The sequence below is a fragment of the Haemaphysalis longicornis genome, unplaced genomic scaffold (genome assembly GCF_048455015.1).
Source record: "Haemaphysalis longicornis isolate Haplotype H1 unplaced genomic scaffold, Haemaphysalis longicornis Haplotype H1 scaffold_7, whole genome shotgun sequence".
Taxonomy (NCBI): Eukaryota; Metazoa; Arthropoda; class Arachnida; order Ixodida; family Ixodidae; genus Haemaphysalis; species Haemaphysalis longicornis.
In genome coordinates, this window is record NW_027526422.1 from 91308183 (window position 1) to 91336154 (window position 27972).

The 27972-nt window shown below is 46.0% G+C and overlaps 2 protein-coding genes across 4 annotated transcripts; one reads left to right on the top strand and one right to left on the bottom strand.

The window, feature by feature from the left end:
- Positions 1–3040: 3040 nt before the first annotated feature.
- On the bottom strand, positions 3041–20609 carry Es2 (ess-2 splicing factor homolog). The gene is made up of 7 exons (XM_077678021.1): positions 20376–20609; positions 20119–20281; positions 17269–17367; positions 13328–13684; positions 12005–12253; positions 10412–10637; positions 3041–5430 (listed from the first exon to the last, which is right to left on the bottom strand). The coding sequence occupies exons 1-7, from the start codon at positions 20550–20552 to the stop codon at positions 5103–5105; spliced, it is 1599 nt and encodes a 532-aa protein (XP_077534147.1). The 5' UTR covers positions 20553–20609; the 3' UTR covers positions 3041–5102.
- A 180-nt stretch (positions 20610–20789) lies between these two features.
- Positions 20790–27872, top strand: LOC144146087 (uncharacterized). 3 transcript variants are annotated; one of them, XM_077678022.1, is made up of 8 exons: positions 20794–21025; positions 21167–21241; positions 21333–21374; positions 21466–21596; positions 21719–21817; positions 22499–22630; positions 27423–27475; positions 27715–27872. In XM_077678022.1, the coding sequence occupies exons 1-8, from the start codon at positions 20971–20973 to the stop codon at positions 27815–27817; spliced, it is 690 nt and encodes a 229-aa protein (XP_077534148.1). In that variant the 5' UTR covers positions 20794–20970; the 3' UTR covers positions 27818–27872. The 3 variants fall into 3 exon arrangements, with proteins under 3 accessions (XP_077534151.1, XP_077534149.1, XP_077534148.1); XM_077678025.1 differs by lacking the exon at positions 22499–22630 and having other exon boundaries at positions 20790–21025; XM_077678023.1 differs by lacking the exon at positions 27423–27475 and having other exon boundaries at positions 20793–21025.
- The last annotated feature ends 100 nt before the right edge of the window (positions 27873–27972 follow it).

The following is a 27972-nucleotide window of genomic DNA, read 5'->3' on the forward strand; positions in this document are numbered from 1 at the left end:
GAACACCAAAAAGCCTGTCGCGTCGCCCCTGTGCTGTCACCCACGTTGCTCCTAATCCTCAAAACATCCCTCTCGCTGCGCCAAAACACAACCAGAAAAAAAAAGCACTAACTGCTACCACGTGGCTTTACTACTCGTTACATTTATATTCCTGTTAACTCACGCTAACTGCTCTTTTACCTGCTAACCTCTATTACTTAAGTCGCGTCCTACTTCTGCAACATTATCACAAACGAAGGAACGAAAAAAAATCAAAAACTTAGCGTTTTCGTCTTCCGCGCCGTCACCTCCGCTGCCGCAGCCGATCCGCTGCCGCTGACCCCCAGTGAGAATCGCGGGGACAACGCCACCTTGTTCACCACGTCGCGTTGAATTCCAGACGGATGAGGGGGGTTCATTTGCGGCGCGGGTTCACCGGGCTACCGGCTTTTGCGGAAGCGCGCTGGGCAAAGGTGTATCCAGCAGGGTGTTCTTTCTTCTTTTTTTTTGTAAAAGCGGAGCTGTTGTACAAGCCGTAAGTTCACAGTTGCAGGAAAAAATACCAAGAAAATGCCGAGCATTCATGAGCGCGTGCCTCGCGGCGACCGCCGAGTCCGCAGCTCGCGCAATGCCTTAAGCAAATAAATAAATGAATAACTAAAAAGCCTCCAGCTTGTTAAGTGCTACCGCGCATGTAATGCTTGCATGAGGAACATGACGATATCGATGCATATGACGATGACTACTGCTAGCACAGTGCACAGCAACGACGGAACATGCAAATAAACAATTCCAAACTTGTCGTACAAGTGCGTGGTGGTGTGTCCTTCAGTGCTCGCGTATAAAAAACTTCTGCAGCTTCGCTATACGCCTCGAGATTCGCGATCGCTGCGCCGCCTGCCGCCGCTTCTCCGCGGCGTTAGCGGGATTCGCGCTGCGTGGCTGATAGGTGGTCATGCAGTGTTTCGGTTCTCTTTCGCTTCTCTTTGCCTTTCCGCGCACTAAACAACTTGTTATAGTGACGTCTGTAAGCTAACTGCATGTTTAGGGCACTTAAAAAAAACAGCTGCGTCTTGGTAGAGCGCTCTAACGCCAACAAGAGCTACCCGGGGAGGCGGTTCTGCGCGCGTCTTGGCCGCTCTTGCGGGTGTCGGCGACGGCAGCAGCATATCACCGCTGTCACCTTCGAACACGTCAGCACAAGTGAATTCTATTTATTGTCGCCTCGTTTAGTCCTGATATTGGCACTGTAAGAGGTTGGTTCGTTTTGCAGCGCAGGCAACAAATGCGGCTTTGCTTCGAATATGTACGTCGTAGAAAAATATGTTTCGGGGATGTAACCCAACAGCTGACAAAAACTTGTGCCTTTTATAGGAATATATAAGCCACGCGAAAATGTTAAGTACACTCAAAGGCTGTGCATTGTCAGATATGTGCCCGCTCATGCCTTATAGTTAGAACCAAGGTATATGTTAATGAAACCACGGGAAAATGAATGGTCGGCAAGTCAGGAATAAATATAATAGTCGTACGGGAATGAAAAAAAAAAACCGAGTGCAGCTTCTGAAATGCTAAAGACGTTTGTTTGAGCAAGGTAGTCTTCACCAGACCAACTAGATGCGAAATGCACTGATATTTCGCTAGACATGGGGGGGGGGGGGGTGAGGAGGAGGACGCTCAACTATCCTTGTTTACAAATGCGGAGCGAAACCAGCGACTGAACGTTTTAGTAATCACACACACAAGCTGCGTGTTCACTTTTCGTTTGTTTTTTGTCTTCAACGAACGGCTGATCACTCGGCGAACGCATTTTTTGAAGAATACAGGGTAGGCAGTTCACAAGCGATACGAGGTGTCGTTGGAAGAGCTGATTGATTGATTGCAGGGTTTAACGCGCTGACGCAACGGAGACGATGAGGCACGCCGTAGTGGAGGGCTCCGGATTAATTTTGACTACCTGGAGATCCTTAACGTGCGCCGAAATCTCGTACACACGGGCTCGTTGGAAGAGTGTCGTATCTGATAAGGGTCTCTGATTTCGGTTTATGCTAGATTCTGCAGTCTCCCTGTGTCATATGACGATGTTTCGAAGAAGAGTTTGGTCACGGACGTGGATTACTCTATAAGCCCATCTTCGCGCTTCTCGTGGAGGATAAATGTAAATGATGAATCTTTGCGAGCGCTCACATCGGGACAAAACGACCCATCATTAAATTTGTCGTCGTGTGCTGACTCCGGGGTGTTATTTTGCATTATCCATCGTACTTCTTTGGTACAGTGTTTGTGAAATTTATGCCGCATTGGCTTGTTCATGGTACTGATCAATATCTGATATGTGATATTGGCAGGCGTAACTTACGTGCTGTCAGGTATGAGTGCTCCGCTGGATTTTGTAAGTGGACAAAGTCGATTTACATCATAGTGTGTATACGGCCGCATACGGAGACACTGCCACTAAATTTCAGGGCAGCGGAATTGCAATCAGCTGCATGCAAATGCTGGCTTCGGGACGCCGGCCTGTGACACACGCCCGGCGCTCATATAGATCTCACTATCGCGTCATAAACTTTTATACTCTCGTGAACACTCCACGCTTGCAAACAGAGTGCCTGCTCCACGTTATTCGGTATTTCGAACGCGGACAAACGGTAAATCGCTGTCTTGAACGAGCCAAAAAGCAACGGCGACAGGGCGGAACGGGCCGGGGACTCCCGCGCCTGCTTTCGAAACGGGCCGCTAGGGGGATTTCAGTGGCGCCCCTACAGGCCGCGCTCGAGGCGTATGGTTCAAGCCTTGCACGACTTAGTGCAAGCTTCGCCAATTGAGCTGGTGGAAGTCTACAACTCGCCGCGAAGAAGACGGCGATCTGTTCGGTGCATACGACGACGATTACTAGCACCGTAACTATGCAAATAAACAATGATGCCAAAACTTCACCATGTGTCTGGCAATGCTCACCTACAACAGCTTCGCCATTCAAGCCTTGCATGTGAGTGCAAGCTTCCTGAATTTTTTTTCCTCTGGTCCCGAACACTTTGAACAGAAGAGGCTTGTGTTTGCATTTACAGGTAACCAATTTATTGGAAAACAAGATCAATCAGCAGCTGTGACATGTGCGTGTCAAGAATAAATGAAGTCTATAAATATGCAATCTTGCATCAAGGGCATTGCCACCTTTATATTTTTTTTTAAACAAAAAAAAGTTTCCTGGGGATGTATCTGCACGGTAGACAGGCCAACGTTATACACACCTTGAGCAAAAGTTAGTGCAAACGCTCTAACGAGATCAAATTTGTCTATGTACACACTTACTCTACAAGCACACAGGTTGCCAATCCCCACTAGCACAGGCTGACAAAGTTGCATGCTTTGTACAAAATGCTGGTGTGGCATTCATTCATACTTCCATCACACAAATGCTGTCACACAGAATGCCTCAACTCAAAGTGCAAGCACTTTAAGTGACGCCACGCTATTTATGAACTCAGTCTAGTGTGAACAGGTTTTAGACGAGCTATTTTCATACGGAACTGAGAAAACGACAGATTTCAAAGCTGTGCACCAGTGTTTTTAAATTCTTCTGCATAAACAGAATGTACTGACAATTACAACCAATTCCGCTTTTTCTTTTTTTTTTTTCATAATGCAAGGGAACCATGAATGATAACTGAGTGTGTGCATGGTCTCTGATTTCTGATACAACGTTTGCAGAAGTAGAAAAGCATTTGTTTCGGCAAAATTTCAAAACATGTAACCACCATCAACCTTTCGCAGCTAGAATGCGCACACACACACACAAAAGATTCGTGTACTTTTTTCTTTTTTTTCACTAAATTTGTGAAACATAATATTGGACACACTGTATTTTGATCTGCACAAAAGTCATGTGCCACAAAACAGGCGTAAACATTTTGCCTGATATTCAAACTAGCCACCATCTTATTCATTAGAATACTAGACCATTTGTTGCCCCATTATTATTTCTCATCACTAATTTGTACTCATTGTTCACAGAACTTAAACCGTGATTACGCAACCCTTTTTTTTTTTTTCTTGCAAGAAGTTCTAGGAGCTCCCTTGAACAGACGCATCACTCCTGAAAGCAGTGAACACTCGGAACAACCATACCCTTTGTACACGGGACAGTAAGTTGGATGTGACATTTTGAAAAAGCCAGCATTGCCATAGGCTACAATAATATTTTAAAATTACTCCTTCAAGCAACTGCATGCTACTTGCCAAAACATCTGCAAAGTACATGTAAAGGTTTTTTTCATGAAGTTAGCACTGGTTGGGAGAATAGAAGTGCTTTTAATTCAAAGCACAGACAAACTGAATCACCAGGAAAAAAAAAAGAGACTGAGAAAATCACAATAAGCGTGTGTATCACACTCTTGATGACAGCCCCGTCAAATCCGTATTTTTACAAGGTGCCCCAAAGAAAGCCGCTTGTTGCTACACACCCTATCTGCATTCGTCCACCCAGCCCCAGCAATAAGAAGGCAATGGTTGGATGTAGTCACAAGTGTCCATGTCCCAGTAAAACCTGGGCTGCCACAGGAGCTAAGACAATTTGTGCGCTTTTGCGGAGCATTTTTTTCCAGGACCCAATTCTGAGAGAAGGATCCACATAGCCCTACCCTGACAAAAGGCCAACACTTCACACCATCACACAGACTCCTTCTAATGAAGTCCAATCAGGGTTGTTTGGAGCGACGAAAGTTTGCTGCACCCGTGGTAGTAATGCACTTACACAGTTCTCTGCACAGCAGGAAAGCCAGCGAGGCTTATTCGTAAAAAACAGTTCGTATGCTTCTGCGGAGCACTCCAAAAGTAGAAGTCGACACTGTCACACAACCTCCTCCTTGTGAAGTCCAGCCAGACTTGGTTCAAGTGTCAAAAGTCTGTTACATTTACAGCAGTAACGTACTTCCACAGTTTTTCGCACTGCACAAGAGTCAGCGAGGCTCGTCCATTTTAAACGGCGAGCAGATTGCGTGGCCTGCACTGCGCACACCGGAGCGTCGTCCCTGCTTCCAAAGGCGGTCACTCCGGATGGGTAGTCGCTCCGCATGGGTAGTCCAAAGGACAGTCACTCCGACGACGCAACTCCAGCCATCTGATCAGAAGAAGTCCGCAGCCGCCTTGCGCTTGACGGGGAGCTTCAGCAGGTTGTCCGTCAGCAGGGTGGCTTCGCTGCTTCCAGCAAGGTAGGGCTCGCGCCGAGCTGCGTCCCTCCGGCTTGCAGGGGAAGGCACCAGCGGGGAAGGAGTGCCACTGGGGGTGCCCGGAGTGGAACTGGTGGGGGTGTGGCCCGGCGTGTAGCTGGCCCTGAGTGCCCGGTCCATGCCCTTGGAGATGCCCAGCTTGGCCGAGGCTAGGTGCCGGGCGGCCGGCGACATGGTGCCCAGCCGGCCCAGCGGGGATTTGGGCGATGGACTCATTCGGGGGCTGCAAGCGGGGCGAAGAAAACAAACGGACAAACAGGCAGTTACAAAGGTGACACGTCTCGGAAAAAGAAAAAAAGAAAAAAAAAAAAACTTCCTGCCACTCCCAAGATTATTTGGGCAAACACACATGCACACCCTGAGCAATGCCCGAGTATACTCGTGCTGCTTCTCTACGTAACTCCCTGCCAACCCAGTGACAACTCGTGCACAAAAAAAATACTGCGGGCACGTAGCCCCCTCTATTGAAAAGTCATATAAACGCATTGATCATGTCAGGTGAATTTGAGGCAACAGATAGAGTGCATGTTTCTCATCCACATCACTTCGTCTTATCTCAGCAGCACGGCTATGTTGGCCGTAACGAGTCAGGTGCGACCAAAGCAGCGAACGAAGTCTCATTATCTGTGTATTAGCTGCCAGCTGCTGCACTGTGTGCTGCATTTTAGTGTTTTCAAAACACCAGGAGAAAAATGTTTCACAAACACCTGGACATCCTAGATAGCAGGGAGTTATTTTTGTAATTAGTTGTGTTAATTTGTTCGTATTCCATCAACTTTTTCTGTTGGATAAGGTAATCCTGAATAATGTGTTTACATGTTCTGCAGAGCATTGTAGTGCACATTGCTGGCGTAAAATTTCCACCGAACATAAAAAAAAAATGCCCCGGCAGAGAGTGAGAACCAGCAAAAAAAAAAATCGGCAGTGAAATGGTAGTCACGTGTAATGCAGCACACACTACGTTAGCTTTGTTCCACTGTTGGCAATGTGCCGAGGCACCATGGTGCTAACGCACTCACCAACAATAGCGTACTTTGGAGAGCAAGGTTCAGCTCTCATATGGACTCAAATGGGTTTGTATTTACGCTTTACAGCAGTGGCTATCTTCTGCCCTGGCCAACAAACCCCTTTTGCTCACAACCGGGTGCTTATGGTGTTTGCATTAATGTAGTAGTTTTTCAGCACACACAGCAAGATTAGCTTAAGTCATGTGTATGCAATGGTGAAAATGTTGATGATATGTATGCAATGTAAGGGGCGTTAAGGCAACATCGGTGGTAAGGGAGAGACAAAAAAAAAAAGCTCCTGAGCAAATAACAAGGCAACGCTATTGTCAGGTGCGGTGACCTAAGACAGGTGAAAATAAAAGACTAAGGTCTTGTAATTGACTGGTGGCTGCAAGAGCACACAAGGATCACATGGACCAACAGAATCTTCGGTTACTTTTGGCTTCCATCAAAATACATTTCCAGACATCAAGAAACGAATAAGGAAATCACGTCTCTTTGCTGCAGCTAACACAGACACAGTTCCACCTAACGTTTGACACCCACTATTGCAGGAGGGCGTTTCGGCAACTTCAAAAAGTCAAATAAGTGCTGTCCACATGTTGACTTAAGGGGGGAGGTGGGGATCGGAGCAAACTTTTTTATTTTTTGACATAGAGTAATGAAATTTGGTAGGTGCATTGAAAAACACTCCAAATGGTGAAATTTGAAATTTCAGGATGATACCTTCAGTAGTTTTGGTGTTACAGAGGTGTACATGTTGCCCGCTCGTGGAAAGCCTAGCAAGGTATTGACATATGGTACGAAGTTCAGAATACTTTTCAATTGTAGTCAAAAGAACACTACAGGGTATGACATTCTTCGAATTTTTTTTACACCCTTCATTTTTTTTTACAGAGAACATTATTTTCACCTGTACCCAGCAGTATACAGCTGACTCAGCCGTAAATGTCACATAAAAAAATAACTAGGCCCTAAAATGAAAATCCAAGAATGTCATACCCTGCAGAACTCTTCAAGGATCGAAATAAAACAGACAGTGTCAAAATCCGCCCAGTGGTTGCCATGTTATCCTTTCCACGAACAACGAAGAACTCATAAAACGCACTTTTGAGAAAACTGCTCTTAAAGGTTATGACGACTTCACGATTTTTCAAACTGCACCAGCAGCATAGTCCTTGCTGTCCTTGCTTGGGGACAACCTCAAAGACCTCTGCCCTTCGATTTGGTGCATCTGGGAGGCCTTCCTGACCAATTGAAGGTTTTCGTGTGCAGGCCTTTAGATGGCAGAAGCACCAGTTTTACACTTAGTGTACCACAAAGTTCATATGGGCTACTAGAGTACCTATACTTAACTTGATGCATGCCTAATGCATAGCTGTCTCCAAAATGAAGAGTAAGGCATGGTTTCGTTTTATATGAATGTGCCAGCAGACATTCAGCAGATTTCTGGGTGTCATAACCTTGCTGAAGCTACAGCTTAGTACATAAGGGTGTTCAGTGTCAAAAAGTTATCTGGGCGTCACAAGCATAAGATGAGCTATTTGAAAGCATAATATAGTCCTTTTACACAATTACAACATTGATTATTATTAGCATACCATGCTGTTCACCTTCAGGTGAATCAATCATTGCAAAATAGACAACAGAATTGCAAACACTGCAAAAATAGAAAACCCAATAAAAATATCGAAGTGTAAAACGCTGCAGCCTTACGGCGTCTTTTCTAATTTATTTAACACTGAAAATATTCTAATCCCAGACTTCGTTGTACGAACTAGTTTAGAGCCACAGCAAAAGTTTCTCAAATAAGCTGGGTGACGGTTCATCGCAACCCCCCCCTTCCCCCCCTCTTACAATCAATCCCCTACGCGCACGTTCCCCACAATCGTAATTTAGGTAACCTTGCTATGGTTGGACACTTCGCTTTTCCCATTAAATTTAACTTCGCGTACATCAGTTATTATTACTCGCGTGCAATAGCAACAGATCCCGCTATCGGCCGCTGCCCGAACACGTCGTACCAAAGCAGCGCGCGCCGCAACTTCTGGCGAGTCGGTCATTCCATTCTCAAAGCTCGCGAGCTCGTTGTGAAACACAGCAATAACTCAGCGTTTTATAACATCGCAATGCTCGCAATGCGTCCAAAAGTTCGCTTCACGAACCGAAATTGTAGACACACGGACCACGCTTCCCACTCAAGGACAGACCACGGCGACGTCGCGGGCACGTTTTCGATGCATCTTTCGAGCCGCGCACTTCCCTATCTGGCGCACGATCTCAAGCATTATCGCCGCAATAACAGTAATGTAACTGTTCAGTACCGCAACAGATAAAACGAGTAAACTGCAACCGAGTCGACCGGGAAACTTTGAAAACATCGGCGGAGCGCAGTCAGCGTAAAATGCGCAGCAGCGCGGCGACCATGTTTTAAATGCAGAGCATTTCAGTAACTCACGATGTCACCCGCGTTGACGTCCGTAGTCGTAGTCCGCACCCCTCCCCCTACACTATATAAAAAAAAATACTATCCGGCGCCTGGTTTCGATCCCTCGACCCTGCGGGAGGAACGCAATGTACATGGTGCTCTACCCACTGCGCCACAAAGCCGACACAGAATGGGAGGCTACGAACGCGCCTTATATCCTTGACTCATTCAAACTACGTCAAGAAGCTGCTGATACAACGCATTCACTACCACCAACTCCCCAAACACTAAACGTTAACGCAATACACCCACCCCTTATGCGACGCATTTACTCGAGTCCCCCTCGCGGGGAGATGGGCCCAATTTTTTGCTGTCATGGCGACGCCCAATCAGGAGAGCCGTATCAAAAAAGGCGGCCGGACAGCCAATCGCGTGTTAAGCCCGTACTACATGGAGCGATTTCGCCTGCGAATTCGCTGATGCGGCGCCGCTCGTGCGGCAAAACCACCTTTTTTCGTTTCTGCGGCAAAGCGCCAAACATTTGAAGCGGTCGAGCAAACGCCGCTCGTGCGGCGTGTGCGGCGTAGAGGGGTTGGACCTGCGGCCAATAGGAGCACAGCTCGGCACCACTTGCACGTTTGGAAACCAGATGGCGTTGCTTGTATGAGCGCGACAAAAGCGCGGGCACACCAAAACGTTTGTCTTCTCTGCTGTGTGTGCGTATATTGATAAAGAATTGGCAATTCTTATATAAAACCGCAAATAAACTTGTATTTACCGCAAACCAAGCAGAAACAACTTCCCAAGGAAGTAAAATAAAACACCCTTGTTAAAATCACAACAACCTTTGCTGGTGGCAAATTTAATTCAGTCTGCAAACAAGGCGCATCTGAAATGCGAAAATCGCGGCGTTCGCAGGCCCCATGTAGACGACAATTCCAGGCATTGCGAACTTCGCAAGTGCGAATGTTTGTTCCAGCGGATTCGCAGGCGAAATTCGCTCCATGTAGAACGGGCTTTACAATCTATCGGTTTCTTCGTTTCACTACCTTTCTCTTTCTGCCGTTTGTGTGTTTATGAGCCAGCGATGACAGAAGGAGCGACTGGAAAACGAAAGTTAGAGTCGGCCGATCTAACGCGACCAAGATGGCGGCGCCCGGTGGCGTTGTTCCGGAGATACAGCGCTGCGAAAATTGCTGTGTTTTCGTCATTTTGAGGAAATATTTTGCCACCTCAGCCGATATAAATATTTTTCTTTGGCACTTCGCGATCGTTTGTGGCAGGGAAACTCTGTGAACGCATAGAATATAAAACGTGCAATCCGAAAACGTGACTTTCGAAAAAACGATTTTTTGGTCACTTTTCGCAATCTGATCCCCGCGTCCCCCCTTAAAGAATCAATTCATGCAATAAGGCCATGGCAAGATGAACTGCATATAAAGACATGTTTGCGACGGCATACCGTATGCAAAGATCAAAATTTTGCCTCCCGGACAGCATTGCCCTCGCCGAGATTAACATTCGCAGGGCTAAGTTGTCTTGACAGTGCCACGACGGGCGAAAAGTTGCATGAGCAACTTTTGTGCTAGCCGCCATTTCTCCTGTGTGTATCAATGTTTATAACTGTAGATCAGCTTTCGGAAATCACACTCTGCTGTCAGTACTCCTTTGAACGTCAAGAGGACACGGCTGCTCGTCTAAGTCAAAGCTGTCGCTCCCGACAGGAGACGAGGGCGACGTCAAGCCACCACCCATCAGGCCAGGCTCACCTGAGCAAGGAGGAGCGTGCCCGGTCGAGAGCGGCATTCTTGCGGGCAGCGCTGCGTCGGGCCGCCCCATCGGCCAGGGACAGTGCCAGCCGCTCCCTGGAGCGGGGCTCCGGAATCCGGAACTGGGGGCCACCAGGGTTGCGGGGCAACGGGGTGTCGCTGCCGTCCAGCAGGAACGGGGTGCCCTCGATTTCACCCCACGTCAGCAGTGGGGTCTCGTTCACACCTGCACAAAGGCCACAAGGACAACAAGACGGCATCACTACGTGACTACCAGAAAGAATATGGCACAGCCCAGACTTGCCGTATTTTTGCGCATGCAACCCAAACCGAAAATGCAAAAATTTCAGTGGCAAAGTAGAGGTGCGCATAATAAGCGGGGTTTTTCCTTTAGAGCAGCTGCACGGCAATGCACGTTGTGCCGTGAAGCTTTTATGCAGTAACACTGACTAAGCCTTCCATGGCAGCGGCTGCACGAAACATACAAGGACAAGGAAGAAAAAACGACGACGAGCACGCTCTAACTTTGCTAGTGAATTGTGAATTTCACCTTGCAGTCAGTGTATTCTGCATGCTAAATATACACTTTTTCTGTCTACATAGCACGTGATGCATTCCTTGAGCAGTAGCTTTGGTGCAGCCTTTCCTGAATCAAAAATGTGTGGGCGATAGGCGAGGATTTTTGTTTTTTTTTCAGCAAGCTGAAAGTGGTGGTGCAGATTATATGCAGGGGCGGGTTATATGCAGTCGCTTAGTATGTCCCATATTTCTCTCTCTCTCTCTCCCTCCCCCTCCATACTGGGATTTGACACTTGTGTCAGCAACATGACTAAAACTCAAGTCTACATTCCTACCCATGCAGCGTAGACTTGCATATATTTGAGGCCACAACCGAGGACAGGGGAGTCGCTAGGGGGTGAATAAAGGTCTAGCCATTCCATAAATTATTGAATCAGCATTATAACTTCCCACTACATCTCCTCATTACTTAACCACAACCTTCCCACCACATCCTGAATGCAGTTGTGGTTAAAGGGGCTGTTAAGACATCGTATAATTCGAAAGAACCAGCCTTCAGTACCTCATTCAGCTCTATTCCAGCAATGAAAGGTGTTATTTTTTAACAACAAAAGAAAAACACGAGACATATTGAAAAAAAAAACCCCCTAAATTTTACACTACACAACGTCAGCTGTGGACACAATAGAGGGAGCAGTGGCGCAACAAAGGGAACACCAAAAACATAGTTGTCAGTGTGTCAACCGCATGTCAGCAATCAAGTGATATGGCCAAGTGGAACAATTGGCCAGTCGTGGTTCATGGCCGCCAACTGCACAAACAAGATCCTGTGACAACATGAGAGACCTCACTGAAAAAGTGGCTGGGGAGTTGCCACGGCTTCATCCGTTTTCTTTATTATCTCAATTATTTGTTTGAAGTTTGCGCTATAATTGGCGCAATTGTTTTTGAGACAAAGCAGTCTTTCATAATGAACCAAACTTGTATTTCGATTATTTGTGTGCGATAAAATCAGTATCATTGTCATTGGGCCTGCAGTCCCTTGTGCTGCTGTTCCATATCCAATCCACTCACCGGGCGCGGGCGACGGGGTGGCCACGAATCCGAACCCGCCGACCTTGGGGGAGCCCGTGCCGGGCAGCAGCTCCCGGCCGTCCACGCCCAGCTTCCCCTCGAGGGCCTTGGCCTGGGCGTCGGCCGCCTGGGCCAGGGCTGCCCGGTTGGCGCTCTCGTCAAACGGGCAGTGCTCCAGCCGCGTGTGCGCATGGATGATGGTCCGTCCCGGACCACGCTCCCTCCGCTCCTCCGCCGTCAGCGCAGCCCCTGCACATTGATTGATTGATTGTGGGGGTTTAACGTGCCGAAACTACACAGGTTATGAGGCACACCATAGTGGAGGGCTCCGGATTAATTTTGACCAGCTGGGGAATCTTTAACGTGTGCCGAAACCTCGAACCCACTGGCGTTTTCGCTTTTCACCTCCATTAGAAAGCCCCTACACGAGCACATCCCATTTTGTACAAGCCATGAAGCTCGGGTTACTCCCACTGACGCAGCAACATTTCCAAACTCAAGCCACAGCGATGTTTAAAAGAAAGCACTACAGAACACGGACAAGTTTCACCTCGGAGAACTACAGCATGCCAACCCTTCATGGTCATGCGATGCGTTCACAGCTTAAAAATGAAACAAAACAGAATTGCACATTAAGCACACTTTCCATGCCTGCCCCACTCCTCTCTTAGTTCATAGTTAACAGATCGATGGCACCAGTTTCGAAAGTGCCAACAACTGCTACCGTATTTGCAGCACAATTTGTCGGTCATTGGCTCTTTCGCAGAAGCGATCATACGCCCTCCGCGATTCGAATCTTTAGTTTAGCAAAGAGGGTGTTTTAAACAAGTCCCATTTCAATAATATCCTTTGCTGGGTGAGTTGGTTCACGGTTTAAACTAAAAGAGCGTGCACTAGGACAAACACAGAGGAAGAGTAACAAGTATACAGGACAAGCACTTCTCTGTTTACTTGTTCTTCTTTCTCTGTTGCCGTCTAGAGCACTCGCTTTTAGTTATACCCAATTTAACAGTGAATGCACGCCAACTAATCTTGGGGTCGAAAGTTAAAAAAAAAAAAAAAAAAAAAAAGCAGGCACTTAGAAGTGTGACAACGGTGCCTACATCCCAGAGAACAGTGTAATACAGAACGATGCTGCATTTGCTTACAGCATCGAGAAAATCTGTACATTTGTAGCTTCCGTAACTTGATTAGGAACTCATTCCCAGGATCAAGAGCCCAAACAATAGCTGCTTGCTCGCTTAACTACTGCACCCAGCAAAGTGCAATGGCTGCTCTCCAAACGCCACAGCAAGGACCGGGAGCACCAAGACGGCAACCCACCCTGTGGAATGTACATGAGCGAGTTCTTGTTGGTGTAGCGCCACGTCACGAGGGCCTTGCTCGTTCCGTCGTCTTTTTCTGCCCCTCCGGGTCCGGTCGGAGACGAGCCTGTGAGCGCAGGCTTCGCAGCGGGGCCCTCGAGCATGGCGTCCAGGGGAGCGGCCTCGGCCCCCTCGTCCCGGTACATCCAGGCATTCTTCTCTCGGTGGCGCCGCTCCGCCTCGGCCACCATCACCTCGAAGGAGGCGTTGTCCTCACTCGTGTGCTTGTGCAGGAAGGCGTCCAGCGAGAGCTCCTGGCCGCCGCTCTCTGACGAGGCACCGTCGTCGCATGCGGGCACGGTGCCGCCAGCGTCCCCTGTTGGGGGGACAAAAAACGATTGACCAATAAGCACACGATAAGGGGTGCTTGAAACCAGCCTTAACCCTTTGAGGGTCGATTTTTGCTAATGCTGATTTAAATTTTAGGATGAATCTATTTTGAGAGAAAATCATCGTAATTTTTTTAGGGTGACCATAAAGTAGCAAAAAATTTGTTGTTACATACATATGGTTTATTCATGAGTAACACAAGAAAAATTCTAAATAAAGATGAGAGAGTAACAAGCCGGAGCCTTATGAGTGAATCGAAACCAGATGGACATCAGTTTTGCGGACGCAAAAAGCGGGAAGCGCCCGGAGAACGATACCACAACCAGCCGCTGTGCGCGCGCACGCACGCACGCGGCCGGATGCGCAAGCGATAGACGGCGCACCAATACAAAAAAAAAAAGGAGAAAAGAGCCTCATCAGTTTCGCAGGCACCCTTGGTCTGTGGCAGGCAAGAGGCGCCCAGTGGGTGATACCCAACGCGCCCCCTCGTTACCGGATGCACAAGCGATAGCCGGCGCGCCGCTAAAGTAAATCATAAAAAAAAAAATAAAAACAAGAGCCATCGGCACAAAAAAATAATTTGATGTATTCCCGCAGTGTGGCAGCACATGCCAAGTAAGAGAGGTTGGCGGAAAAGGCACGCTTTTTAAACATACAAGCAGAGTCTGATACAAGCAACCACGTACATATATGTTATTGACCATTTTGAAGGTGTTTGCAGAGGACGTATATGTACGTCCGTCACCCTAAAAAGGTTAAAGGAGTACTGACACGAAATTTCAAAGCTCATGTAACTATGTAAAAAACTTCCTTTGTATATGGAGATTTCCCCTCGGAAGTTTAAACCGTAACTGTTCAGTAGAACACATTTTTAATCAATTTTAATCCTTGCACACATGAGAAAGCTCATCAGCACCATCAAACAGGCCCGTGACATCATCTGCGATTCAACCCAAACGGCCAACGTCAGGGCTCCCAAACGTATCGAGGCAGCCGCGGTGCTGTTGGCACGTGCTGCTTTTCCGCCTTGGGCACCGCGTCACAGTTTTTGGAACTGACGTCACGTGCGAATACGGCCAGTTGGGTCAGTATGGCGCACGCGCGTGCGCCCAGACAGACCGGCATTGGCTGTGGTGCGACGGGAACAGTGATGTCAAATGCGCCTTCCTGTCATGGCAGCTGCCTCGGTGTTTGCTTCACCGAAACCGAAACTGACACGAATAAACGGAGCTCTAAGTATTTGTTTATGCTCCATTCAACAACCTAATGTGCTATTCTATGATTAGCGGGCCCGAAGGAGGCACCGATAGCCGCGAAAAAACGTAACACAAAAATGTCGTGTCAGTACTCCTTAGGACATGGCTCTTAAAACAATTTCTTGTTATTTTCAAGTAAACTCTGTGAAACCTGCCAGCCTTGCTGCTTTTTTCCCACTGATTTCAAATACGGCATTATTTTTAAAGTAAATTATTTACAAAGATAATTAGAGACAACTGGCCATTTTGGGAGGAACAATAGATAAAACAGTGTTAGTCATAAAACAGTAATCTCTAAATTTTCCAATACTATGAACCCTGGTGAGTGCAATAAGAGAATCGTTTTTTTGATGCACCGCTTGGTACTGATTTTACGGTGCATTAAACTTTGGTGTTTGAGATGGGCATTCAAAATGGTTCCTTGCCACTGGTGCCATCAAGGTGTAATGAGCTGTAAAATTAGTTCCATGCGGAACATCAAAAACCCAATTCTCTTATTGCACTCACCGGGGTTCATAGTATAGGAAATTATAAAGATTACAGTTTTATGACTAACACTGTCTTGTCTATCATTCCTCCAAAAATGGCTAATTATCTATAATTTACCTTGGTAGCTAATTGACTTACTCTGCCATATTTGAAATCAGCGGGAAAAATAGTTTCAAGACTGACAAGTTTCACAGAGTTTAGTTAACAATTACAGGAAGCTGTTTTAAGAGCAGTGTACCCCCTTAAGGAACACTGAAGGATGAACAACTTTCTTTTGTACCCATCTTCCCTGGCTGCCGCTGGATGGCGCTACTGAACCACGCTTGCAGCAGAACACTATGCAAGGAGGCGTGCAAGGGCCACACCCTTGCTCAAAGAGAGAGACTGCTCCCCAACGAGACACATGCTGATCATGTACAAGTAACGTGTGATTACATGAGCTCGCTTTGTTTTTTTGGGTGATAACACTTTTGAGGAAAGATCACACATTTCACATCTTTCATCCCACACCAAATAGTTCTGCGTTCATTTCAAAATAAGAGCCGAAAGCTGTCATATGTCGTTTTCATTTCTTGTTCTTTTTTTATTCTTTCTTTAAACAAAAGAGCCCATCAAGAGCACCTCCGCCGACTGCTTCCTGGCAGTTGCTTAGAAGGAGATGTAGAAAATACTGGCCCGATTTGATAGAGTGGTGACCCGCAAAAATGTAAAAAATACCAACCTGCTCCGCAGCATAGTGAATTGCCTTGACAATCTCTCCTGACTTTCACCACTTGCTATTGAGAGAGGGTGCGTGTATACGTGAGTATAGTCGCGTGTATACGAGTCTATACTCGCTGCCCTGGCAGCGAGTATAGACAGTAGCATTCTCACTCAGTTGCATAATTAGACTGACTGCACTTCTACAGAAAAAACAAACATAACTGTGCTCAGAACCCAAAATAAATCTTTCCGACGGCGGTCGTCTTCTAGATGAAGTTTGGTCTTTTCGGTGAGTGCTCTTCTTCAGAAGCTGCCAGACACGTTTATGTTCGCTTACGTGTCTGTACCTTACTGTATCGGTGTCCAGAAAACTGCATAGGCAAGCTCCACCAATCTAGTTTCACCATTCACGATTTGTGCCATCCCAAAGCCCAGTGTGGGAAAACGTGTGACGTGACAATACCTGTTTTCTGATTTCGGCATTTCGTGTACTAATAAACAATGAGAGCTTGCTTTTGGGATGCTTGGTACATTACTACTTATAAAACACTGTGCTAAGTTCACACTGACGAAGATGAAAAACGGCGAGACGCAAGATGCACACATACGGGAGCGCACTAATCAACAACTGCTTCAGCCAGTACGGATACATTCACGCTCACATAACTGTAATCTAGCGATACCGGTCAATTTGTTTTACACTTTACTGCTCTTTTGTTACTTGGCACTTTTACTACTTTACTGTCCTTCCATTACTTGGCAGGAAGGGTATCATGAATTTTCAATCTTCCCGCTACAAACAAAGCAGGATGAGGAGGAGTCCACATGTAATCTAATGTCTGTTTCTGTAGCTGCCGTTCAGTGGATCCTAGTTAATTTGAGTTTAAAACTTAGTTCAACCAACATTAGAGGTCTCTTTAATGTACTAAGCCCTGTATTTTGCTTTTGGGTGAGTTTGATTTCACGCTTACTTGGAAATAATTTTAGCAGACCCAACAGTGTAGTATTCACCAAAGTTGACTGTGCCATAACCAAGATGGAAATTCAAGGGCAGCAGCAATCAGCGAGGCAAGAAATGACACAACTGCTGCTTAATTTGCAGTTTGAAAAATTGTGTCCATACCTGACAGGCCGTGCTTGTCAGTAGCATGGCCGGATTCTGACGGCGTGGGTGTTGCGCAGGGCTCAACGGAAGGAGTTTCAAACGTCGATGGTGTTTGTACTGGAAAAGAAAAAAAGTTTGGGTGGATTAAGCACTCTTGCTCCTGCCACTGAAGGAGAGACAAACAAGGTAATTAGAAAAGTCTAGACGACATGAGGAAGTTGCCTGTATTTAACACAAGGCACTGCGAATGGTTCGTTTAGCTATGCTTCTCCCAAAACTTGCAAAATCTGGTTTCAAAGACTTCAAAAAAAAAGGAAAGAAACAAGATGCAATGCAGTATTAGCGTCAATGAATGCACAGACTGCAGCTATACTAGGCACCGTGCACTGCACGCCTCAATGAGCAAAGCTTGTAGCTAGTGAAAACAAGATGTTAGGACAGCCAAACCTTTCCTCTATTAGAATTCTGTCAAAATTACAGCCCATTCGTGCACGAGTAATCGTGCAGGAGGCACAAGCAAAAGTACTGGAAGGGGGTAGTGTACTATGCGGCATCGAACAGCCCAAGAAAAACAGGTGTAATAAACTATTGCATTAGAGAGCACATGTTTTAGCACCGTAACATAGCCAGTATCACTGGTTCCGCAATCCCTTCAGGATTGCGGAACCTGTCCTTTGCTCTGAAGTGTGACCAAGCACAGCTTAAAGTCTGCTTCATGCTTGTGGAGAACGATATGTTGAATGTCTATGGCGACCACAGCCCCCCTCACGTGTAACAAAAAAAAAGGTATGATGCAAAAGGAGTGTCGCAAGCTAGCAGGAAAGGGGATGTGTCGGCATTCTTGCAAAGGGCACTGGCCCGCATATCGAAGGAGAAGACAAGAAATGTAAATGCCTCCTTGATGTATAAGCATTCAAGAGTACAAGAACTTTAGTTGGTAAGGACTTAGCGTAAAGTTCCGAGCGAACGGCCACCCCTGAAAAATTGCCCCTCCCCCTTCAGGGGTGAAATATTCGATTTACTAAAAGACCCCAAAGATCAGTCACCCCCTAAAAACCTGGCTTTAGCCCCAATGAGTGAACAAAATAAACGCGAATCATCTATTCAAGTGTTGATGCGGTCACTTAGGTATTCGTCCTTCTCGCACTTGAGCCAAAAGTTCCCCATCCGGTAATTTTTCATGATATCTCTGCAGTTTTGGTTGGTGGTGTGTCCACTCTTTCTTTTAGTTTTTTCACACCTGACTCGAAAGATCGCCCATCCCGTATTATTCGCTTGATATTCTCATACTTTGGGTGCACGCTCTTTCTGAACTTTACGGTAAGTCGTAGCTATCATTCTCAAATACAAATACTATGGGTGTAATTCGCGATATCTGGACAAAGCCAGTGCGCTAAAACGCAGTATGCACAGTGTTTCTTTATTTTTTTTTTTAAGACAGGGATGACATCTACCATGTTATTTGATTACCAGCAGTATTTGATTCTGCTCCCTCACACAAGCAGTAATGCAATGCCAACCCTGCCCGAGATCACGTTTGTCACATGTAAGAAGCAAGACCCAAGAGCCACAAATGGGATGCCCCATTTGGCACTGTGCCAACTATGAATACACCAAAGGAGCACTCAGCACCTGTGCCTACAGGCTTGCAACTTCCAAGTATAAAATTTTTAGATCCGACGAGAATGCCATTTCAACAAGTTATCACTTCACTCAATTGTGTTACCTCGCTTGGTATTCTGCATATACTTCTCCATGTTTTCAATGCCTTTACACATGCGCCAACAGGACAATCAGTCTGAATTACATGACCAAGGGTAGCAGTAAAATAAGTGACATGATGTACTGCACAGAACCCACTCTGCTGGCAGATCGATCTGCCAGGCTCTTCTCGTGGGCAAGTGGTCTGTGCACGAGGATGTTTTCCAGAAAGTGGCACACATTTTCCCCATTTACCAATTTCACTCCACCATACGGCCAACAATAAATTCTCACGTTGTATAATTAAAGAAAGCGTCATGAACGCCATCCAGACGACCGCCACTGGTGTTCTGTTTGGCTGGAACAAAATAGGAAGTTCAGGAGTACCATCCAGACAAACGTCCACATCTTAATACTGGTCTGACCCTCACTGTTCTGTCATCGCGTTGTTGAGATGAAAATTTGATTCTCCCTGCTTTTATTTTTTTTTTCTTCCATTTACCTGTGATTGGTCCCCCCCCCCCCCCAGTAGCATTTGGTAACAACATCATACTTATATAAGGTTAGGTTCGAAAACCAATTTGTACGACTGGTTTTGAGTTGGGTTACAATGCCGTTGCTGTGCAGCAGTTTTGGATCGAACTTCTATGGTGGCTATAGCAATTGTATAATCATACGGAAACGCTAGCCACGGCTTTAATTAAACAGTTAAAAACTTGCACGGACAGGTCAAACTCGTTTGTTTCTTGGATCACGTTTGTTTATTGGATCAGTATTACCGGATGTCGCATTCTTTAAATCCATTCTACCCACTGCAGTGATGCCCGCAGCAATTATGAGATTCTGCCCCTAACCCGAATCACCCGCTTTCTTTAACCGTAGCTTATCAATCCCAGAAACACAGGGCGCTATAGGCTTCCCCGCACTACCCGTGAGTAAGTACAGAACAAACAGAAAGCTGATACTTCCCACTTGCATGTTCTTGTACCAAGGGCACTAATCTCAATCGATAATTCAAAAATTAAGAACACACCCGTCTTGGAGCTGTCATCTCCGAACTGTGCCTGGTAGTTAAAAGACCATGGCCAGGATTTTGTGTGCAAATAGGAATGGACACAAAACCCTCCCTGGGTCGACTTGAATGACGATGGAATGTTAATAACTTACTTGAACGAAGCACACTCCTCACGCTTCCTCGGTGCTGGTACCTTTCTTGCAGTTCTTTTAACTTTGTAAGGTTGTTCTCTTCGAGAGCGTCCAAGTACTCGTTCTGCGCCCTCAGCTTGGGCACATCGGGAAAGAAGTCCCTCTCAATGATCTTGCCAATTTCCTAAATGAAAAGACGAAGTTACCAGCCATGGGGCCTTGAAACTAATACACAAACGAACTTCAAAGAATGAGACGCATAAAGAGCGATTACTTACGGCTGTGTAAGCATCCTCGTCCAAGACCTTCAACTTCCGTATTTTCGACGGATCAGTAGTCGATTGAACTAAAGCTACACCTTTACTGGGCTTGAACACTTCTACGCTCATTGAGCTACTTGCTTTAGGTGATTCGTCACACATGTTGTCTCTTTGCGTAGTGAAAACGACACACATTAGAAACTGCGACGCAAACTCAACCTGCAAGTCGCCATCTTTGCTGAAACTGATGGCGATGGTATTTGGTGGCAGCATCGGCGTACACTGATCTAACAAAATTCATCACTAGTCGCCGCTTGAATGTTTTACTACATTAAATAATAGATTAAATAAATTGTATGTATTTAAAATTTAACTTTTAACTCGATACTCAAACTAAGCACGAAACTGTCAACGTCACTAAATACGAAACTACCGAAATAGTCTCTACCATTTCGCGGCCGTTCAACTCGTGCCATGTGCGTGTGTTTAGTTTCACAATAGAGTTGCTTCATTCACTCCTGATTAGATAATCGTTGCGTGAGCAACGTCAGTGTATATCGTCATTGTATGGTCATACAGGTTTAAATGGGACCCGAACCTTCACAGCGCGTAGATGTCATCAGCGAGCATAAATTCGCTTCTGAACCTGCTTCAGATCTCCGACAGCGGTAAGTCTAGGATCGTGACACTGTTCGCAGCATTCAATCAATCGGTGGCTGTGTCTGCAGAATTTTTTACAAAGTACTTTCTGGCTGTGCACAAAACTAGATGACGCAACATTATCGCTTGATTCTCCATTCTACCGGCAGCATTTCCTACCGGGAGCTTCGCTCACAGCGCTGGACTAGAGGCGGCCTATCAGCGAGGATTCCTGACATCTTCAGGTGCGGCAAGTTTTCCACACTGTCGTACATTGTGCCTCTTGTCATGCACATTATGGGTACACCGTCTTTTCTTTTTTTCTTTTTTTTTCAGAGAAAGTTGAGCAGTTCTTGCTTGCAAGCCTCGAGAATGTAGGTATGGGCGATGCTTCTTGGACAATATTCTTCTGCACCTGAAACCTGTTACATAACTTACTGTAGTTTTTTTTTTCTCCTCGTCGCCATAGGTTCCTTCAGTGTGCCATTCGTGAGGGAAGCACGACAGGTGTGGTCTGACCTCGAAGCAATTCTGTCTCTCGATCGGCTTGTCAATGCTTCGTTGAACAACCACATTGCCAACAGGGCAAGCACACAACAGGTGGCGTACCGTGCTATCCTGATATTCCGTGCATACACAGGCCTACATGCATGCGTATAGAGGGCCTTGAGCTAGGTCCTTAACGTTCATATGACAGCTGCGTGATTTTGTCTTTCTTACAGGGCAGGTCCCTGATTCAGACCGCTTGTGCGACATACAGAGGTGACAAGTTGACCGACGTTCAGAACTTGATTTATGATGGCAAGTTGCTGGGACATCAGGTATGATGCTGATGATGATTAGTGGCTCTCCCTTTGAATCGGGGCGTCGGTTGTCAGCAACCGACTTGCCTGTTTAATGACGTGTACTTACCCTACTCCCAGCTAACCTAATAGATTTGCGTCCTAGGTGGCACCATGTGTATGCATACGTACACATGGTGCCACCAATGCCGGTGTTGTCGGAAGCATGGAAGCCGACAGTGACACCATGCAAGCACTAGCTAGATTCTATGATCCCATGCTTGCACTCCTTTAATTCATTCTCGTCTTAGCCAGAACGTAACCAGAAAAGGTGGTGTTTGGAGTTACTTTGTGATGCATGCGCGCATGCACATATTTCTTGGTGAAGGCGTTGCGCTGCTGAGCACGAGGTCGCGGGTTCGATTCCCGGCCGCGGCGGCCGCTTTTCTGATGGAGGCGAAAAGCAGAAACGCCCGTGTGTACGAGATTTCGGCGCACGTTAAAGATCCCCAGGTGGTCAAAATAAATCCGGAGCCCTCCACTACGGCGCGCCTCATCGCCTGCATTGCGTCGGCGCGTTAAACCCCCACAATCAATCAATCTATTTCTTGGTGGAGTCGGGCGTGCTTCCCGTTCTTTGACGAGAGGCATCTTGAATCTGTGTATGCATTGCACGTGGCTGTGAAAGGCACCTGACGGCAAACATGGCTTCCATCCCAGGCTGTGATGTATGGCTTCGTGTGCGCATTCCTGGGCATTTCCGAGGAAGAGGCAGTCGTGTCCTTCCTGTTCAGCTCCCTCCGAACTGTGGTGGCGGCCGCCGTGCGACTTGGAGCCACGGGCACCCTCGAGGTTTGGATCCTCTTTTTCCCGCCGTTTTGGCAGAACCGGTTTCCGTGGCACGCGAATCGTGTTCACGCAATCGATTACAGTTGAAACCTCGTTATAATGAAGTAGTATCGGGACAGCAGATTAGTTCAGTGTATTTTATATTCATTGTAACAGTAGAGGTAAAAATTGGCTCTAACAAATCGACAATCTGGCTCCCGCAAAAATACTTCATACAAAAATGTAATTTTTCGGCTTTGAATCCACTGTAAACAAAGTAACCCTTACTTTTCTCCTTGTTGCATATCAAGCTCAATGAACCAGAACATGAGTACGTGAAATTATGACAGAACAAAGTGCACTTGGACAAAACAGGTCTGCATCCTTATCTATTTGATGAATGATGTGATCTTCATCTGGTGGCTACTCACACCGCTGAGCAGGATTGAGTTTTCCATAGCGTCCACGAACAAAAGGGCCTTTATACTTCTGCAGTTTCAAGTGCCAGAGGGTTTTTCCAAGCAGCTTCTCCGACTCCTGGTCAAATATTTCATCGTTATATCCAATATCATGGGCGACTCGCGCGGTTTCAGTTTCGTTATAAAAGAATAAGTGTCATTGAAGTGAAGCGTGACCAACCAAAGTTTGTATTTAGCTCGCTATAGCCGATAATTTGCTATACTATCAGTGTTCGTTATAACGAGGTTCAGCTGTAGTACGAGTCTCACTCCCTTGCCTGCCACCTGCTCACTGCTCCGTTGCCTCCTTCCTCCTAATCTGGCTGGAAGGATGTTTCAGAGTTGTTGCAGCAGACACGTATGCAATTTATTTATTTACTATTTATTTATTTTTCCCTCAAGGCCAAGGGCATTACAGAGGGGAGTGGGGGCCCATGTAGGGGGACAATACAACAAAGAAATAAAACAAAGTGCAGCAGCAACAACAACTAAACATGTGGGAAGCGTTCGTTATCGTTTGTATAAAGCAGTGCGGAAGCGTTCGTTATCTTGGATGCCAGCAATTGGTCCGGGAAGGTGGTTCCATTCGTTCGATGTACGAGGAATGAGTGACTGAAAACAAGTGTTAGTGAGGCATGTCATAATGCCTACTTTGAGAGGGTGGTCAGTGCGGGACGAAACATACGAAGGTGGGGAAATGAGAGCTGTGCGTAAAATAGAGTTGTGGTAATAAATTTTATGGAACAAGGAAAGGCTATTGTATTTGCAACGAGTAGCCAGATGAAGTAATTGCGAGGAATTTTTCATGGATGTAGCACTAGCTGTTCTGCTGTAATTGTGAAGAATGAAACGAGCGGCGTTGTTCTGGACTACTTCTAATGATTTAATGAGAGTTTCAGAGCTAGGGTCCCAAATAGAAGCTGCGTATTCAAGTTTCGACCTAACTAATGTTTTGTATAACAGTGTTTTTAATGAAACCGGTGCGTAACGAAAGTTGCGGCGTAAGTAGCCTAACATGCGATTAGCGCTATTTATTAAATTCTCAACATGCAAAGACCAGGTTAGATTATCACAGATATTAACACCTAAGTACCGATATGATGTAACAGTTTCGAGCGGCGTGTTATTGAGGTAGTAAGCAGGGGAAGAAAGCGTCGACCGTGAAACATGCAAAACTTTGCATTTAGCAGTGTTAAGTTCCATTTGCCACTTCAAGCACCAATCTGATATGGCAGCGATATCATTTTGCAATAGGTTATTATCGTTAACATCCTTCATGTAGTAGTAGTAGTAGTGTAGTAAATGTAGTAACACTCACCTTAATGGGGCCATGAAGACAAAATGCAAGTTTAGTTCATGAAGAACACTCTTTGTCTCAATAATTATATCAGTTTTATCGCTAGCTTCAAACACATAATCAAAGTATTACGAATAAGGAGATGAAGCAGTGGCCACCCCCAAGGAGCCACTTTCCAGCGATTTCTCTGACATCACAGAATCCTGCTGATGCGGTTGGTGTCCGCCGGCCTAAGCCAACGCCAAGAAACATGACTGGGCGATCGTAGTGAGGGCCTCTCATTCCGTCTGATCGCATCACGTTAATGCTAACGTGCAGAGAACACACTAACAACTATGCTTTTAGTGCTCGCACGTTATGCCTCACTGTGGGGCAAAATTTCAATGTTTTGTGCATTGTCTCTTTTTGATAAAGGAGCCATGAGGAGAAAATACAACTTCATTTAATTTGAAAGAACTAGGATTCAGTATCTCTCTCAGCTCCATTACAGCCACAAAAAATGTTTTTTTAACAAAAAAAAAAAAGCGAGAAGTATTTTAAAAATTTCAAATTTTGCACCACAGTGACGTGTTATGAGCAAGAATGACATCGTACGGGCCAACAATGAAACATAATTTTCAGTGCGTTAACTGCACGTTGGCATTCAAGTGATGCGGTCAAATGGAACTAGACGCCCCATTGCAGACGTCCAGTCGTGTCATCCGACAGGTCAGTTAGGCGGCCGCCCATCGCACAAACAAGGTTCCGTGACGTCATAGAAAAGTTGCGGGAAATTGGATAGGGGGTCGCGATTGCTTCACACGTTTTCTGTACTATCTCCGTTATTTGTTCGAAGATTGCGATGATATTGGTATCATTGTTATCGGGACTAAGCAGTCTTTCTAATAAGTATTTTGTCTTCATGCATCCTTTAAAAAGAACATTTTTCGTGGCTGGGATGGAGCAGAGTGAGTTACCAAAGGCGAGTTCTTTAAAATGGAACGAAGTTGTATTTTGCCCTCACGGGCTCCTCCTTTAAGTGGCTTCCCACGTTTCTAAAGATTTTTTTGCATGAATGACATGCACGAGAAAGCAGCTTACAGTACAACGAAACACCGGAAAGGCCCACGCTGTATCAATTTCAGTCAGTTTTTATGCAGCAGCCATCAGTCCCACAATGATTAAGTGATCTGCCCGCCACGGTGGCTCAGTGGCTAAGATGCTGTGCGAAAATGCCCGTGTGTAAAGATTTCAGTGCGTGTTAAAGATCCCCAGGTGGTCAAAATTAATCTGGAGCCTCCCTCCACTATGGCGCGCCTCATAGCCGAGGTGTAGCTTCGGCTTGTTAAACCCCACACAATCAATCGCAATGATTAAAATTGGCTGTGAAGACAGGCATGCATGATAAAGATGGCTGTGAAAGAAAAGACTATGTATTATTGAATACAAACACTTTCATTTTATAAGTGGGCATCCAATGCACGACCCCTAGATGACTTATTTTTTAGCATAGTGAGGGGGAAAAAAAATTTGTGAGCAGAACAGATTTTACATGCCTGTCTTTTTGCACGCCTCTGGGCAACAAAAAAAGCTCACGATAGCAAATGACAGGCAATTCCTGAAATGAAACAAGCCAACGTCCCTCCCCTTCCTTCAACCTTCTCATATCCTTACCTGGCCTCCATTCTTCCTCGTCCTATCTCTCTCTCTCTCTCTCTCTGTCCCATCCTTCCGTCTTCTCCACCCTCATCTCTCTCACCCGCATCCTCCCATCTCAGTTTGCATCCTGCTCCACTTTTCTCCCCCTTTCCACCTCCCTCCCCTGGGACGATCACTTGACCCACTGATTAGTTGTTTCCGGTGTGTAACGAGGGACCCACCAATTAGCAGGGGGTCGGTGACCTACTAGCAAGCATACCCAACAGTAGCATTTTTGGCCAATACCAGTGACAAACACAGGAAGACCAGCGTTCTCGCATTTACCCAGCCCACGAGAGACTCATCTTTAAAGGCCTTTGTGTAAATGGAATCCCAAAATGCTTTGCTTCTTCTTTTCAAAGCTGCCGAGGCACTCCTGTCAGAAAAAGTCTCGGTATTTATGTAAGGACTAAACGACAGCTGGGATTGTCGCATCTGGGGTGAGAAAAGGAAGTTTTACTGGCATATTTTCATTGTCAGGAGTGCCTAGTTCTCGGAAAGTGCGACAGGTGGACTGAGAATTTCTTTAGATTTTTTTTTTCTTTTCTTTTTCAAAACGCTGCTCAACTAGAATTTTTTGGATAATTGTAGGACCTTGAGGTTCACGTACCGTGTAAGATGACTTACACTGTACTCTGGCAATAGCTGGATGTTGCCTGGAGAAGCAATGGAAGAAAAAAAAATATCAGGCCAGGAGCAAGCAGCCTGTAGCACTGAAACAACCAAATTTACAGCCGAGGTGGTGTATAGGCGACCGTATTTGCACGATTCTAGTGCGCACCTTTTTTCACTAAAGGTAGCCTTAAAATTCACTTGCGCATTACAATTGGGCTCAAAACCGAAATAATCTTTCAATGTTCCCTGTTTTAGTTTTTTAATGCCAGCAGGAGGCTAGATAAGCAAGTTTATGAAGCACAAAGAATTTTTGCTGCTACAGTTCAGTGTGTCAAATAAAATATTTGCTAGGTACGTGGTGTCATGTTTTCTACAGCTCCATAGTAGCATCTGTGTCAAATTATTTTGTTGAATTTTCATCAGTAAACTCACCTGCACGTTGCAATTGGGGGGGTGCTAAAATCGTGCAAATACAGTATATCAAATACAATGAGGTCGGTTCCGAACTTAGTATTTCTGATGGAAGGCGAAGTACGCAAACACCCGTGAATAGAGGATTTCGGTGTGCATAAAAGAGCTTCGAATGTTCTAAACTTACCTGAAGCACTGCCCCATGAGACCCCAATGGCTTCGCTCTTGCACCCCACATTCAGTGTATTGAAATGGAATGCCATTCCTTGTCATAGTAAGTGGCAGTAAGTAACCCCCATATTAGGAGAGGTCTTCAATGAATGAATGAAGTGGGCCTGACCACTTACGCTATTTCCAGGGTCAGCGAATGCAGTTTAAGCTCCAGTCAAGAATACCGGAAATCGTAGAGCGGTAAGTTTTAGAGCCTCCGTGCTTCGATTTTGCACCTTGTCTACTGCGCACTGGAATCTTACTACCCCTGTTGAGCTTGAATAAAGAATCGTGTAAGCGTCACAATTGTTTATGGCTCGTTAATTAAAAAAAAAATGGGAGATTTAATGCAGCTACATGCCAGTCCCCCCTTCCCCACTTTTCTTGTTACAAACTTGCAGTGACAATACAGGCTGAATGGTAATCTTTCTTCCGTGCAGCCATCGATGGAGGACGGCCAATAAAGCTGCCAACGTGTTCCCCCTGGTCGACGTGATGCAGAGTTCCCACGACCAGCTGTTTGCCCGCATGTTCTACTCCTGACGCAAATGAGTGCAGCACAAGCCACAAGAAAATAAACGGATTCAAGCCAGCCAAAGTGCACTCAACGAGGAAGTTCTTTATTCACTTTGCACACACACTCCACTCACTCAAAGCCAACCTTGATCATGTCGCTACCAGAGGACATGCACTGTCGC

Coding starts and splice junctions, on each gene's coding strand:
- Es2 (XM_077678021.1), bottom strand. CDS start 20,552: ATGTGTGTCGTTTTCACTACGCAAAGAGACAACATGTGTGACGAATCA. Junction 12,254..13,327: donor GCTCATGTACATTCCACAGG/GTGGGTTGCCGT, acceptor ATCAATGTGCAG/GGGCTGCGCTGACGGCGGAG. Junction 5,431..10,411: donor GCACGCTCCTCCTTGCTCAG/GTGAGCCTGGCC, acceptor CCCCGCTTGCAG/CCCCCGAATGAGTCCATCGC.
- LOC144146087 (XM_077678022.1), top strand. CDS start 20,971: ATGTCATCAGCGAGCATAAATTCGCTTCTGAACCTGCTTCAGATCTCC. Junction 21,597..21,718: donor ACAGGGCAAGCACACAACAG/GTGGCGTACCGT, acceptor TCTTTCTTACAG/GGCAGGTCCCTGATTCAGAC. Junction 27,476..27,714: donor ATACCGGAAATCGTAGAGCG/GTAAGTTTTAGA, acceptor TCTTCCGTGCAG/CCATCGATGGAGGACGGCCA.